Source organism: Procambarus clarkii, chromosome 88 (assembly GCF_040958095.1).
Source record: "Procambarus clarkii isolate CNS0578487 chromosome 88, FALCON_Pclarkii_2.0, whole genome shotgun sequence".
NCBI classification, from domain to species: Eukaryota; Metazoa; Arthropoda; class Malacostraca; order Decapoda; family Cambaridae; genus Procambarus; species Procambarus clarkii.
Window position 1 is genome coordinate 16,924,293 of NC_091237.1, and position 15,458 is coordinate 16,939,750.

Sequence of the window (15,458 nt, forward strand, 5' to 3'; positions counted from 1 at the left end):
ATTATAATATATTAGCATGTTGTGCATATTATAGACATAGGTTAGGTTAGGTTAGGTGTGTAGGTTCTGCTGACGATTATTTGTATTTGGTGATGCATTTACAGCGTTGTGGTCCGAACAAAATTCGTCAGTGAAGCACTTGTTCTGGAAGTGTTCCAACGAAATCAGTTGAGTCGTGTGTAAACCATTTTTCATTCAAAAACAGGGGGTTTGGCAGGGGCATGGAATCACTTTTAGTTTTTTGTTTGGAGGACTGGCCGAGTCAGCAAAGCACTTGTTCGAGAAGTGTTCAGACCTCAACAGTTGCGAGTTGAGTTGTGTGTAAACCGTTTTTCATACATAAACAAAGGGTATGGTGCATGCATGGAATGGACTTTGGCCTTTGTTTATGAGGGGCTCGCATTTACAGCATTGCAATTCGAACAGTGGTCGTCAGCGAAGCACCGTTCTCTTGATTGAGAAATGATCAGACATCATCAGTTGTGAGTTGAGTGTAGACCGTTTTCATTCATAAACAGGTTTCGCAGCTGGATTAGGGGCATTTAACCTTTGTTGATGAGGACGGACTGTTTATGGAGGGGCGTGAGTAACTTGCGTTTGAGCAGCCCGGGGGCTATGGTAGAGTTGTTTGTTTGGGGCGGCTGAATATTGGATGATGTGGGATGTCCTGTAAAGTGGAGAAAAGGCTACATACATTTTTGGGGGGTTGTAGTATGTTTGGACAATGGACGTTTTCGTCTATAAATATAGGAAAAATTAAATAATATATAAAATTCGTATTTTTATGGAACATAGCGAATAACCAGAAGAAGGGTTAGAGATAACTAACAAATATTGGAGAGAGTAAAGGTAAATTAGCTCTGTCAACGTTTGCAAGCGATCTTTGAGTGATCTCCCTGGAGGTCACTTAACATTTGTTCAGATTTGTCCAGTTAACCTCATAACTGAAGCTGGTAATGTGGAAACAAATTTTACAGGGTGATCCAATCATAGAATTGGTTAATGTCATTTATGAATACAACATATGCAGAGAGGAGGAACATGGCGGACAACATAAGCTTTAAAGGGATGGCGGCTTGAGTGGCAGTCTCGCCGCTGGGCCGCCCGACGCCGCCCACACCCTCCCGCCACCCATTTTGGAGGCAGTTTTCCACCCCCAACTTCCGTATTATCACCCTAATAACCTGTTGCCAGGATTGGCAGCACCTTTATACGCTCGGCAGGTGAGGGCAGGCCCAACATACTCCACATATGTGGGCGTAATAAAGGATTGATTAATGTAGGGAGATGAAGCGGCCAGAATAGTGAGCGGCCTAGTGTTGCCTGCAGCTTCTAGGCGGCCTCACTCCGCCTCGTTAACACACAACTACCACTGTTTCCCTCGTAACAAGACGTGAAGCACCAACCACAGCCGCAATGGTGTTTTGCTTCACCAATCCTGCAGTATTGAGAGGAATCTTTTATTGCAAAACAAGGTGTTAAAGCCAAGCTTGATGATGCATGTTTTAAACATTGATTGGATATATATCAGCAAGTGTTTGGGTGTGTATTCGCCTAGGTGTGCTGGCGGGGGTTGAACTCTGCTCTTTCGGCCTGCCTCTCAACTGTCAATCAATCAACTGTTACTAACTGTGGTGTGTGTGTGTGTGTAATTACCTAAGTGTAGTTACAGGATGAGAGCTAAGCTCGTGGTGGCCCGTCTTCCAAGCACTCTTTGTCATATCCAGTTTCCATATCCATAGTCTTACCAGTCTCCGTGGTGCAGTGGTAAGACACTCGCCTGGCGTTCCGTGAGCGCTTTGTTATGGGTTCGTATCCTGGCCGGGGAGGATTTACTGGGCGCAAATCCTTAACTGTAGCCTCTGTTTAACTCGACTGTAAAATGTCTACTTGGTTGTAACAATGATTCTTCGCAGTGGGGATTGTATTCCAGGGACCTGTCCGAAATGCTACGGGTACTAGTGGCTGTACAAGAATGAAGCAACTCTTGTATATATCTAAAAAAAAATATTTAACGCTTTGAAGCTACTGATGGTTTGGCCTCCACCACCTTCTCACTTAACTTGTTCCAACCGTTTACTACTGTTTGCGAAAGTGAATTTCCTTATATTTCTTCGACATCTTTTAGTTAGTTTAAATCTATGACCTCTTGTTCTTGAAGTTCCAGGTCTCTGGAAATCTTCCCTATCGATTTTATCAATTCCTGTTACTATTTTGTACGTAGTGATCATATCACCTCTTTTTCTTCTGTCTTCTAGTTTTGGCATATTTAATGCCTCTAACCTCTCCTCGTAGCTCTTGCCCTTCAGTTCTGGGAGCCACTTAGTAGAATGTCTTTGCACCTTTTCCAATTTGTTGATGTGCCAGGTAGATGCAGTCAACCCAACCATCTCGTTCCTGTAAAATCTCTAAGGCTCAATCATAGAAACTGAGTAAATTCGATACACAGGATCTTTCAGATCGAAAACCATACTGTCTGTCTGATATTATATCATTTCTCTCCAGGTGTTCTACCCATTTAGTTTTTAGTTTTTTCAAATAATTTTACTATTACACATGTCAATGATATGGTCTATAATTGAGGAGGTCTTCCTTGCTGCCACTTTTGTAGATTGGAACTATGTTAGCCTTTTTCCACACATCTGCTATGACTCATGTACACAGGGATGCCTGAAAGATCAGGTGAAGTGAATGTTAAGTTCAGGTGCACATTCTCTTAGAAACCATGGTGAAACTTCATCTGGGCAAACTATTTTGTTTTTACTTAGCTCCTCTAGCATATTTTCCATTTCATCTCTTAGACACCTCTATATGCTCTATGTTGTTCTCTGGAATTCTTATTGTGTCTGGTTCTCTGAAGATTTCATTTTGTTCAAACACACTTTGGAACTTTTCGTTTAACGTTTCACACATTTCCTTTTCATTTTCTGTGAATCTGTTTCCCATATTCAACCTCTGGATATTATCCTTTACCTGCAATTTGTTGTTTATGAATTTGTAGAATAGGCCCGGTTCTGTTTTACATTTATCTGCTATCCCTTTTTCAAAATTTCTTATTGCCTCGCTCTTTACTCCGGTATAGTTGTTTCTCGCATCTTTGTATCACTGGTATGTTTGGGGGGTTTAGCCTCTTCCTATATTGATTCCATTTTTGTGTCTTTTGGTCTCTGGTCCTCTTGCAATTTCTGTTGAACCATTCCTGTTTCCTGTTTTCTGGCCCTGCATCTCTGTTTTGGTATGAATGTTTGTGTGCCTTCATCGTATGTTTTGCAAAATTTGGCATACATTTCATTTACTTCCCTGCCTAGCAGCAAGTCTGTCCAATTACACTTATTAAAAAGTTTTCAAAGTTCCCTATAGTGACCTCTCTTGAAATTGAGTTTATCAACTGTTTCAATGTCCCCATTTACTTCTAGATGATATCTTAAAGCATATTTAATGTCTAACAGGACGTGATCACTTTCCCAAGGGAGGAAGGTACTGGATGTCAAATACCTCCTTCTTTCCTGGTGAATAGTAGATCCAATACTGACGGTACATCTCCTTCCCTCATTCTTGTGGCCTCCTTGATGTGTTGATACAAGAATGTCTCCAGAATGCGGTCCACAAATCTGCATGTCCAAAAGTCTTCCGTTCTTGCCTCATAGGCCTCCCAGTCTATTGCTTTAAAGTTGAAGTCTCCCAGTATTAAAAGTCATGATTTATCTTTATCTGCTTGTACAATAATATCTCTCATGACCATTATGAGGCCCTCTCGTTTGTCATCCAGTTCTTCCTTTGTCCATGTGTTGCTTGCTGATGGGTTGTAGACATTTAATATTATGAGCTTATCCTGATTCCAGACCTGCAATGCCATTATGTCAATATCTCGAGGGTTTTCAAATATTAACTCTCTTGCCTTCAGTGTTCTTTCACCAGCACAGCCACTCCTCCCTTCATAGTTTTCCTGTCACGTCTCCAAACCGAATACCCCCTTGGGAATATGACTTCATTTAATATATCTCCAAGTTTTGTGTGTGATAATGCGACAATATCTGGGACTTTAAGCTGTGTGTGGGAGGTTGTCTGGTGTGTGTGTGTGTGTGTGTGGGAGGTCATCTGTGAACACATCATCACAAGATAATTTACGAGAGTATTGTAGCAGGGACAGTAACATCAGATATTGGCGAAGATAAATCTCAAGCCACCAGGATAATTATTATTAAATTTATTTGTATTTTAAGGCACATTTTATTAGAGTTCCTACAAAAAAAAATTTAACAGTGCAAATAATTCATTGTGCAGTGAGCAGTAATCATAGTGCAAAACAGAGTGCTCTCCTCTTAGCTTCCCTTTCATTTTGTTTTGGGTTAATGCACTGTATTCAGGCTTTGTTAGGCTAAGTTAAATTATGGTAGGCATTTCAAAGTTTTATTTATATTGGCCTATACAGTACTGTATTTTATGTCGACAATATTGTTTGCATTGTGAGATTTATCTGGTATAGGAGACCACGATTACTGCAGTCCAGTATCAGTAGTAGTTAAATTTATGTAGTCAATTAAAGTTTATGTAAATTTTATTTTGCAAATTTCTTACTTTCAGTGGTGAAGTCACGTGATTGGCCAAGATGGCAGAAGGAATGCTTTCTTTATCTTGGAACAATCATAGTTCAACTTTCTGCCAAATGCTATCTGCATTACGAGAAGTGGTGAGTTGCTTTTTTTGTTGTCTGTCCCCGTGTAGATACACAAATACTTATAACGTTTTAATGTGTGTGTGTGTGTATGTGTGCTATATTCAATTGATAATAGTTCTGTATTGTATGGAGTAAGATAATTAGAATCCAGCTTCTAACACCTCTAAAACCTCTACTACAACTTCCAGTGGATAGAATGACATCACATAATTACCAGAAACTTTACATACATACATACATACATACATACATACATACATACATACATACATACATACATACATACATACATACATACATATATATATATATATATTTTTTTTTTCCAATAACATTAAAACTAGAAGGGTGTTTAAAGGGAAATAGTTGGAGTAAAAATTAAAATGTTCTATTTTAACTGTATGGGTGCTTGTTTCAAATATGATAAGAACATTTTTTTCTGGGCTAGCCCCTTCAGGAGATCCCCTGAGCTTAGGTACTAACACTATAGAAGCTTCCAACACTTACCAAGCCCCTGAGACTTGCATAGACTTACTGAGAACCAGGACTAGAATCTAGCCCTCATTAACAGAGGATGAGAGGATCATGTGGTTAAAAGATTGACCCAACACTGAGAAATCCACACAAAGTCACAGGTGAAACAAAATAAACCACTTATCTTAAGAAATTAATGAAATTAAGAAACATGGCAAATGATGGTAACTAGTGAACAACCCTGGCTGTAACTAATAAATGTATCTTGCAACAACTCACTCAACCACCACCAAATAGCAGCCCAGTTCACCCCAGGATATTGGCCCATTACCCACTCCAGTCACTGACCTTATATCATCCAGCCTGTACCTTCCCTGCCAAGGCCAGTGATCTGCTGTGCTCAGCTAATTAGTGTTTGATTTTCCTTCAAAGGTATTGTCCTGCTTGGGACCAAACAGGTAGGTAGTGATTGGGACTAGAATGCCAAAGCGAGAATGCCAAAGCGAAGTTATCTTCTCGGGAGTGTTTGAAAGTTGCATCCATAGAGGTCCTCCTTGTCCAGGGTGAGTAGGAGTCTTGTGGCTTTCCTGTCTTAACCTTAGTCAGATTGGACTTTGGCTGGCAGAGCATAATGGTGGTTCACAGGTTTGCCTCGAGCGCACCGAGGTTGGCCTTTACTGCTTTCTAACCCCAGGCTGTTTTGGATTTACTTTTAGATCTGGTGTAGCATCCTCAGTGCTTGGGTGTCCTGCTTGGTTTACCCTTAAGGCCCTGAAAATCCCCTGTGGGTTCCATGGTTCTATAGATATTTCCCCCTGAACTTGCTCTCGCTTCGTGCAAGTTTGAGGGTGGCTCGTCTTCCATGCCATGTCGCAACGTTCATTCCTTCTGTGTCTGCCATGCTGCCTATTGGGTTGGTGACACCTTCAAATCTGAGTCCTGGGAGGTTTGCTCTTCCCATGTGACTTCTTTCAGACCCTCTAGATGAGGTTAGGGCTTGAGGTTGAAATGGTGATGTTAGAAAAATATATATACAATAAAGAATGGAAATGTCACTGATGTAAGATTATGTGCTAGAGTCAGTAAATCACAAGACAGGAGAGTGCATTGAGGTATTTTGGTCACATTGAAAAATTAAAATACATTGGTTAAGAATGTATTTGGGCAGGTTTGAAGGTAGGATGAGAAGAGGATGACCAGGAAGAAGAGTGATTATGTGATGAAGCAGGATTGAATGTGAACATTGTATTGGATATGGTATACTATTAGGCAGAGTGTAAACAGGTTTTAAGGCTGGAGCAAAGTGAATTTGTACCATTTTATGATAACTCGCATGGTGCATTGTTCACTTCATCTCATGAAGGTGTGGGATGCTACTGGGGATCAGTTGCTGGATTGTGGTGCTTATCTTAGTGATACTATATAGTGTGTGTGATGTGGTGAATGGATGATTGTATCTGTAATATGTGTTAATTTGTCACTTATTTTCTTCATGCCAGTGCCTCATGCCTCCCACCTCATGAAATTTGGATATGGGGTACTGGTGGGCGTGAGAGTAAACTGCTATAAGTGAATATGGACAATAGTAAAGTAGTGATGGAAGTGATACTGTATAAGTAAATTGTGTAAGATTGGGATGAATTGTTTAGTGCCTGAAGCTATTAATTCGTTAAATTTTTGGTGTGTGTGATTAACAAAAGGGGAACTTATGCAAGTTAAACTAGGGAATGAAAGTGGCTGACATAATCAAAGCCATGTAGGATGAAAAAAGAAAAGATTATGTCAAGATATTATTTCTTGTTGATTGAATGAATGATAGTTTTAAATGTGTTTTGAGTGAATTTAAAAATAGCAGAGGAAGGCTTAGAGAATGGGACATTTATGACAAGTGTGTGAGGAAGATTGGATGAAATGGAAACAGCACAGAAAAAATGGCATTGAACAAGGCTGAGTAGTTGCAGTTTATTAAAAGGGTATGAATGTTTGACTTTTCTGTGGGGAGCCCCTCTGGCTCCTTGGAGCTATTTGATTGATATGCGATATATTAGTTTAGGGCATCAGTCAATTAGAGTTCAGCCTACTGGGGACCACGAGCCAGAACCTGGGTCCCCCTCAGAGAGGCAAAGAGAGCAATGGCCTATGGGGGCATTTTCCCCGTGTAATTAGGGGTATGTATTCCATGTCTGCCATCGACCGGGGTCAACACCCGGGAATGTAGGGTGCTAACTTTGTTATGGATGGATTGTCACCCACCCATAGCAAAACATGGGGACTGAGCCGGAGAGGCTCCCCAAAGAAAACCAGCGTTGAATGTAACGAAACACCATTTTCTGGGCGAGTCGTGAATGCTCCTCCCTGGAGGAAAACCTTCCTCCCTCCGGTCGGCGGTTTTCTTGTTGTTTTGATGCTCAGCCTCCGAAGTGGAGGAGTGAGTAGCCGGTAAGGGGGGTCCGGGGCTTCCTCCTTCACCTCCCGGGGAGAGGAGGGCTGCGCAGACAAGCGGTGCGTCGGCGGTGTATGACGTTTGCTTGTTCCTTTAGGTTGGGGGAGTTCAGACATATGTGGTCTGTTTTATTTTGCTTACCTTTCTAGGTGCTAACCCAGGGCGATGGCAGACATAGAATGTCCCCAAGTAGATGGGGGTTTCCATAGGCCATTGCGTCCTTTGCTTCTCTGAGGGGACCAGGTTCTGGCTTGTGGTCGCCGGTAGGCTGAACTCCAATTGACTGATGTCCCAGAATAATATATCACATATCAGTCGGATAGCTCCAGGGAGCCTCCGGGGCTCACCCAGAAAATGGCGTTTCATTATATTCAATGCTTTTTTTTTTTTAACCTAGTGTGTGAAGTAGGGGGAAATTTTGTTTTAGATGATAGTTGGAACATGGTGGTGCAGGATTTCTGTGAAGGTGTCAAGTATGGAAGATGTTTTATGTGGTTAATGTTATGGCATTTTTATTTATTTTTGACCTTCACTATACAGTATTGCTCTCCTGTATTTTATGGGTAAATCCCATCCCTCCTCTTCACATAGTAAAAATGGAATAATAATAATGACAAAATAATTTCAAGGTTGGTTATAATGTTCATGTTAATTTTACTTGACTTAATAATAAGCCTGTTTATCCAGTTACGCAATACGCTAATGACGAAGCATGTTGCATAACATTTCCATACATATTTTACTAAAATATATCTTAGACATTCTGTTATTAGGGCTCCATCAGTAGGACTTGTTAAACATTTAGGGGATATGATTTACAGTTAAAAGAAGGAGAAATATTTTTTCTATCATATTTATTTATTTTTTTTTTTTTAGGAGAGATACACAGATGTGACTGTAGCATGTGAGGGAAAATTCTACCCAGTACACAAGCTGGTGCTCTCAACCTGTAGTGATTACTTCTTGAAAATGTTTGAATGTACTCCATGCAAGCATCCCATCATTGTCCTGAAAGATGTCAAATGTAAAGATATGGAAGCTCTCTTAAGCTACATGTATGCTGGCATAGTTAGTGTGGCTCAGTCTGATCTAGCTCAGCTGATTAAAGCTGCAGAACTTCTGCAAATTAAGGGGCTAGCTGTTCCTGATGAAGTTGCATTTAGCAACAGAAAAGTGCGAAGCATGACAGATAGTAGTAATAGTCCGCATCCAAAGCGACATAAACGACATGACTATTGTAAGGAAGAATCACAAAGTATTGAGGTAACATCTCCATTTTCTCCGGATTATGGAGATGGTGACCAGCAAGACAGGACAGATGCTTCAGTTGAGTCAGAGACAGTAAATCAAAATTCATTCCAAGAAGAAGAACATACTCTTGAAAATATAGAAATTTGCCAAGTTCGCTCAAATAAGGACAATACGTCTGTTAGTCCAGCAGAAAATCGAGGGGAAAATAAAACCTCTTCACAAGTGTGTCCCACATCAAATGATGAGGTATGTATTGATAATTCCTATAGTTTCCATGTTCAAAATTGATTTCAGCGCAGTTATTTTTTTTCAATTAAATTTGTCTATGGTTGTATGCCTTGCTAATTGGAGGCTTAAAACACAATAAAAAATATTTCTTATCTATTTCATTGGATTATATGCTTTAGAGAAACAGCAACTTGAGAATAGTTAAATATGCATATCAGAACATGGCAACCAAGTAATGTTTTAGCTCCTGTTTTAGGTAGTCATGCATGCATATAGAGTTTAAATCTCATGTCATCATGACTATCTTCATTACCTCATTTATTACATTTATGGAGTGGGGAGTCACCTGGAAAGATAAAAATTGTTGGAAAAGAGGGGTACAAATATTAGAAACAATAGAGCAAATATCTAATACAGTACTGTAGAATGTAAGTCCTATTAACACTTTCATAATCTTGTGATGCTGTATTGCATTGTCTGCAAGTTTTGCTTCCTGATTCAATGATGCAGCATTTCATCGTCTGATCCAAAAATAAAAATTTTTATAACGATTATTTCTGTGCCACAGTGACAGAGAACACCCAGCTTTTGCTATTCACGTTTTCTTCTGAGTTTGCTCTTCTACTCCCCAGAGCTGCTAGAAAGTCGAAGTCACAAAACAACCCTCGTCTCTATAAAAACAGATTGGGTGGGTCAAACAACCCAAATGATCATTAGTACAGATAAATTGCTCTTGTCAGTGTGAGATGTGTTCTTTGCAAGGGTACTCACCTACTCACCTAGTTGTACTCACCTAGTTGTGTTTGCGGGGGTTGAGCTCTGGCTTTTTGGTCCTGCCTCTCAACCGTCAATCAACAGGTGTACAGATTCCTGAGCCTATCGGGCTCTGTCATATCTACACTTGAAACTGTGTATGGAGTCAGCCTCCACCACATCACCCCCTAATGCATTCCATTTGTCAACCACTCTGACACTAAAAAAGTTCTTTCTAATATCTCTGTGGCTCATTTGGGCACTCAGTTTCCACCTGTGTCCCCTTGTGCGTGTTCGCCTTGTGTTAAATAGACTGTCTTTATCTACCCTATCAATTCCCTTCAGAATCTTAAATGTGGTGATCATGTCCCCCCTAACTCTTCTGTCTTCCAGCGAAGTGAGGTTTAATTCCCGTAGTCTCTCCTCGTAGCTCATACCTCTCAGCTCGGGTACTAGTCTGGTGGCAAACCTTTGAACCTTTTCCAGTTTAGTCTTATCCTTGACTAGATATGGACTCCATGCTGGGGCTGCATACTCCAGGATTGGCCTGACATATGTGGTATACAAAGTTCTGAATGATTCTTTACACAAATTTCTGAATGCCGTTCGTATGTTGGCCAGCCTGGCATATGCCGCTGATGTTATCCACTTGATATGTGCTGCAGGAGACAGGTCTGGCGTGATATCAACCCCCAAGTCTTTTTCCTTCTCTGACTCCTGAAGAATTTCCTCTCCCAGATGATACCTTGTATCTGGCCTCCTGCTCCCTACACCTATCTTCATTACATTACATTTGGTTGTGTTAAACTCTAACAACCATTTGTTCGACCATTCCTTCAGCTTGTCTAGGTCTTCTTGAAGCCTCAAACAGTCCTCTTCTGTTTTAATCCTTCTCATAATTTTAGCATCGTCCGCAAACATTGAGAGAAATGAATCGATACCCTCCGGGAGATCATTTACATATATCAGAAACAAGATAGGACCGAGTACAGAGCCCTATGGGACTCCACTGGTGACTTCACGCCAATCGGAGGTCTCACCCCTCACCGTAACTCTCTGCTTCCTATTGCTTAGATACTCCCTTATCCACTGGAGCACCTTACCAGCTACACCTGCCTGTCTCTCCAGCTTATGTACCAGCGTCTTATGCGGTACTGTGTCAAAGGCTTTCCGACAATCCAAGAAAATGCAGTCCGCCCAGCCCTCTTTTTCTTGCTTAATCTGTGTCACCTGATCGTAGAATTCTATAAAGCCTGTAAGGCAAGATTTACCCTCCCTGAATCCATGTGAACATGTTTCCGTGTTATCTAAAGCCTCGTAGTAGACTTGGTAGTTGCAGCAGGGGTTGCTATGTTCCACATGCAAGGTCTTGCATTCGTCGATATTAAAAAGCACTTGCTAGTCTTCTGACCATTTGTGGAGGTTGGTCAGCATACAGCACAATAAATGAGTACTGAACGGTGATGTTAAAATTGGTATGAATGCACAGTAATTCTCTGTTTTTGGGTCATATGCCTTGTGTGTTTCTTGGTGGTTTTAACATATACTGTACATTTATAAACGGGTTTGTTTAAATTTAGGTTTCTATTTTTGTATTCCTGTCAGGCAATGCTGGATGAAACTATGGTTAAAGAAGAAATGGTGGATGAAGAAAATTGTATTGGAGTGACAACCACAGAGTTTGACTATAGCACTCTTGGGTCAGATGTGGGTGATGATAATGAAGCAGAAGATGATTATTCAAATTTAGCTGTACATTCTAAATATGAGCAGCCATGTCACAATCAATCTTTTCTCCAACGTCAGTTCCAGCCGTCTGAAGCAAGTTCAGAAATTCAACCAGGACCTTTACTACTGCAAGGGGTGTGTATTTAGAATACTGTACTGAAATCTTTTGTAAAGTACACATGCATTTCCTTCGTAAAGTTTACCATGTGCTCATTACATTGTCCCAAAATATGGACATTAGTAGTCGTCAATTTTACCACTGTTCTAATGCCTTCTAATGGTGGCTCTTTGGTTCTTGCTGCCTGGTAGGTTCCACCCAATTTAATCCATGTCAGGTCCTTGTAAGACACACACACACACATGCCTACCAGGAACTAGAGGCCAAAACTTAGCCCTCCTCTAAAGAGGAGCAATGAGCAGGGGATTGTAGGTCACCCTAACCAAGAAAAAGCCACCAGAAAGGAGTGCTAGTTAAAACAGACTACAGCAAGGTAAACAAACCATAGAAAATAGGATAGTGAAGTGTCGAGATTCACAAAACACTCGGTGGTGAAACATTTCTCATTTTAGTTATACAGTACCTACATACCACAAAGTATCTTCCTCCTCGAGCCAACAATCTTAAACCCTGTTGTATTGCATGGCACTTACATTAAACATGTTCACCGTCATGTTCCTCTTCCTACCCCAGGAACAGGTAGAGCCGTAGGGCCTTGATTTTTTAGATAAGTGCTGGTTATTCATGACTTTACTCATCTAATTGTGTTTTCAGGGGATGAACTTTGGCTCTTTGATCATGCCTTGCAATATATATAGTATAATATGTATGTATGACCGCATAGTCTGTATTTACTATCTTCTGGTTTAGGGCTACTATTCCTCTAACTATTATTCTTGCATCAGGGTTTAGTTGAAAGAGGAGTTCTCCAAAAGTCATGTTTGTTTTTCAAGGTGAAGATTAAAGTGAATTACTTTAGAATGTATTACACTTATTATACAATTGCACAACGTTTCGAACCTATATGGTTCATTCTCAAGTGATAAGAAATTACAGATCCCGTTAGATTTATACAAGTATGGGGGCAGGTGAGAAAACCAGTAGAATAAAGGAAAAGGCAAGGGGATAATAGGGGATGAAGCACATACAAAGATTAATCTGGTGTAATAGGCCAATTATGTTGAGCAGTGTCTTCTGTGTTGGCATCGTTGTGTTCCGGTCTTGCTCTTACTCTCATGGTGGGTAAAGTAAATAGTTCTGTGATATGGGTATTCATGGTAGGTTGTTCTATTTTTATGTGGATTGCTTCAAGAATTTGTAATCTTCTTACATCTTGGGTTTTGTCCATTATGCAAGTGTTTTTATTCAGCATTTCTCTTGTTAGGGTGATGTCATTGGCTGGTCTCATGTGATTCCTAGGGGCACTGGATTGAAGATGACGGGTCAAACGCCTCGTCAGCTTGGTCGATGTCATACCTATGTACTGTACTTAGATTGAAGGTTACATCCTTCATGGGGGCAAGTATACATGTATACAACGCTTGACTGCTGTAAAGGGTTCTCCGTCGGCTTCAGGCTGTTTTTAATAAGGAGGTCGGTAGTCTTCTTTGTTTTATAGAATATGATAAGGTCTATGTTTTGGTTAGGAATAGTGCTTTTTACTCCTCTATGAATTATTTCCTTCATTATTCTTTCTTCTTTTTTATGTTCACTGTGCATAGTTGATTTTTAATATAATTTTATTGGAGGTATTGTGGTTTCTGTTCTAGGTTCAGGATTGTACCATCGGTCCAGGTGTCTTCTTATAGTAGTGTTTATTTCCGTGTTGTCATATCCATTGTTTACCAATACTCGAGTTATTCTTTCAAACTTTCTACTTACATTGCTCCATTCGGAGCAGTGTGTAAGCGCTCGACGAATATAAGCATTGAGAACACTGGTTTTGTATCTTTGGAAGCACTCACTCTTACCGTTCAGGCATAATCCTATGTTGGTAGGTTTTGTATAAACCAGAAGATAGTAAATATAGAATATGCAGTCATATTCAATGAGACATGTTTAAAAGAAAATCTGCTGCCAGTATATACCAAAATATAAATAAGTAAATATATATATATATATATTATATATATATATATATATAATATATATATATATATATATATATATATATATATATATATATATATATATATATATATATATATATATATATATATATATATATATATAATGTCGTACCTAGTAGCCAGAACGCACTTTTCGGCCAACTATGCAAGGCCCGATTTGCCTAATAAGCCAAGTTTTCCTGAATTAATATATTTTCTCTAATTTTTTTCTTATGAAATGATAAAGCTACCCATTTCATTATGTATGAGGTCAATTTTTTTTTATTGTAGTTAAAATTAACGTAGATATATGACCGAACCTAACCAACCCTACCTAATCTAACCTAACCTATCTTTATAGGTTAGGTTAGGTAGCCTAAAAAGTTAGGTTAGGTTAGGTTAGGTAGGTTAGGTTGCCGAAAAACAATTAATTCATGAAAACTTGGCTTATTAGGCAAATTGGGCCTTGCATAGTAGGCTGAGAAGGACGTTCTGGCTACTAGGTACGACATATATATATATATATATATATATATATATATATATATATATATATATATATATATATATATATATATATTATATATATATATATAATATTTATTTATTTATTTATTTATTTATTTATTTATTTTATTTATTTTGCTTATCTGTTTCAGTGGCAGAACTTGAGTGAAGTTGGTGAAGGTACAGCAGGCCAGGGGTTCAGCAGTGATGTAAACCAAGAGGCATCTCTTACTGGCCACATGGACTCTCAGCCTCTCTACCCCTTGGTGAGTGTTCTTTCCATGTTTGTTGCACATGTCGGATTGACATTGTTTCTTTGTCAGTTTCTAGTAAAAGGTAAGTTTTCTTCATTGTAGTTTGTATTGATGTGATTTCTTGAATATTGGAACATCAGGAAAGTTAATGTTATATATTTATACAATTTTGGTTATATATATATATATATATATATATATATATATATATATATGTATATATATATATATATATATATATATATATATATATATATATATATATTATATATATATGTATATGTATATAAATAAATAATATTATAAAATATAGTTAATGGTTAAATCTGACCACTCTGGAACATCTTCAGGTAAAGAATGAATGCGTAAGGTGCAATTTTGGGTTAAATGCACATGTGGAAAGGGGGGATATTGTTTGGGGTGAGGTGAAAAGTTAAAAGAATAAAGGGGCCAGACATAGGGTAAGGAATAGGGGAAATAATAAAGGAATAAGGGAAAAGGGCCAATCAAAGATTGGGTAAGGTGTTGTGTGATACTCTGGTACTCTCAGTGGGGCGGGGAGAACTCGGTAGAGTTGTCATCTTTATCCAATGATGCTTGGTGAGATCAGGATCTGAGTTTTGGCTGGTAGTGAACTCATTGTTCTGTATATTTAAGTGTCTTTTTTTTTCTTATGAGTATAGCTTCCTGGATTGTCGTATTATCTACTAGTATGTTCCTAGTGAATGTTGCGTTATGTACACTTTGCATATGGTTTCTATGGGCACCAGATTATAGATGGTTGGTCAGTCTTCTCAAAATCTTATTGTTGGTCATACCAATATAAGTAGATCGAAGGTGACATTCTTCATTGGGGCATGTAAATTGGTATTCCATGTTTGTTTTTTCGAAAAGGTTGTATTGTTTGTTGTTTCTGTTTTGATATAGTTTTTTCCATAGCTTAGTAACTGGAACGTATCCTCACTAAGTATCAAATTATTTTCTATTGCTAGTTGCTCTCAGGCCCTACCAATTTTCCTGTTGGTCTCTGATTTCG

General features: G+C 39.1%; 1 protein-coding gene across 11 annotated transcripts in view; it reads left to right on the forward strand.

Moving 5' to 3' along the window:
• The first annotated feature begins 348 nt into the window (after positions 1 to 348).
• The window catches only part of LOC123745834 (zinc finger and BTB domain-containing protein 7A), a 72,164-nt gene continuing 57,054 nt past the window's right edge, over positions 349 to 15,458 (forward strand). For 2 of the 11 annotated variants that reach the window (XR_011225717.1, XM_045726880.2), the window contains exons 1-5: positions 924 to 1,223; positions 4,585 to 4,690; positions 8,472 to 9,092; positions 11,433 to 11,690; positions 14,321 to 14,434. Coding sequence is in view for 10 of the 11 variants with exons in the window: in XM_045726880.2 (XP_045582836.1) it covers positions 4,610 to 4,690; positions 8,472 to 9,092; positions 11,433 to 11,690; positions 14,321 to 14,434 (1,074 nt within the window). In the remaining variant the exon portion in view is untranslated. Of the gene's footprint in view, positions 583 to 915; positions 1,224 to 1,284; positions 1,543 to 4,584; positions 4,691 to 8,471; positions 9,093 to 11,432; positions 11,691 to 14,320; positions 14,435 to 15,458 lie in introns of those variants that run through there. The other 9 variants (XM_045726878.2, XM_045726879.2, XM_045726874.2 and 6 more) reach the window with 9 other exon arrangements.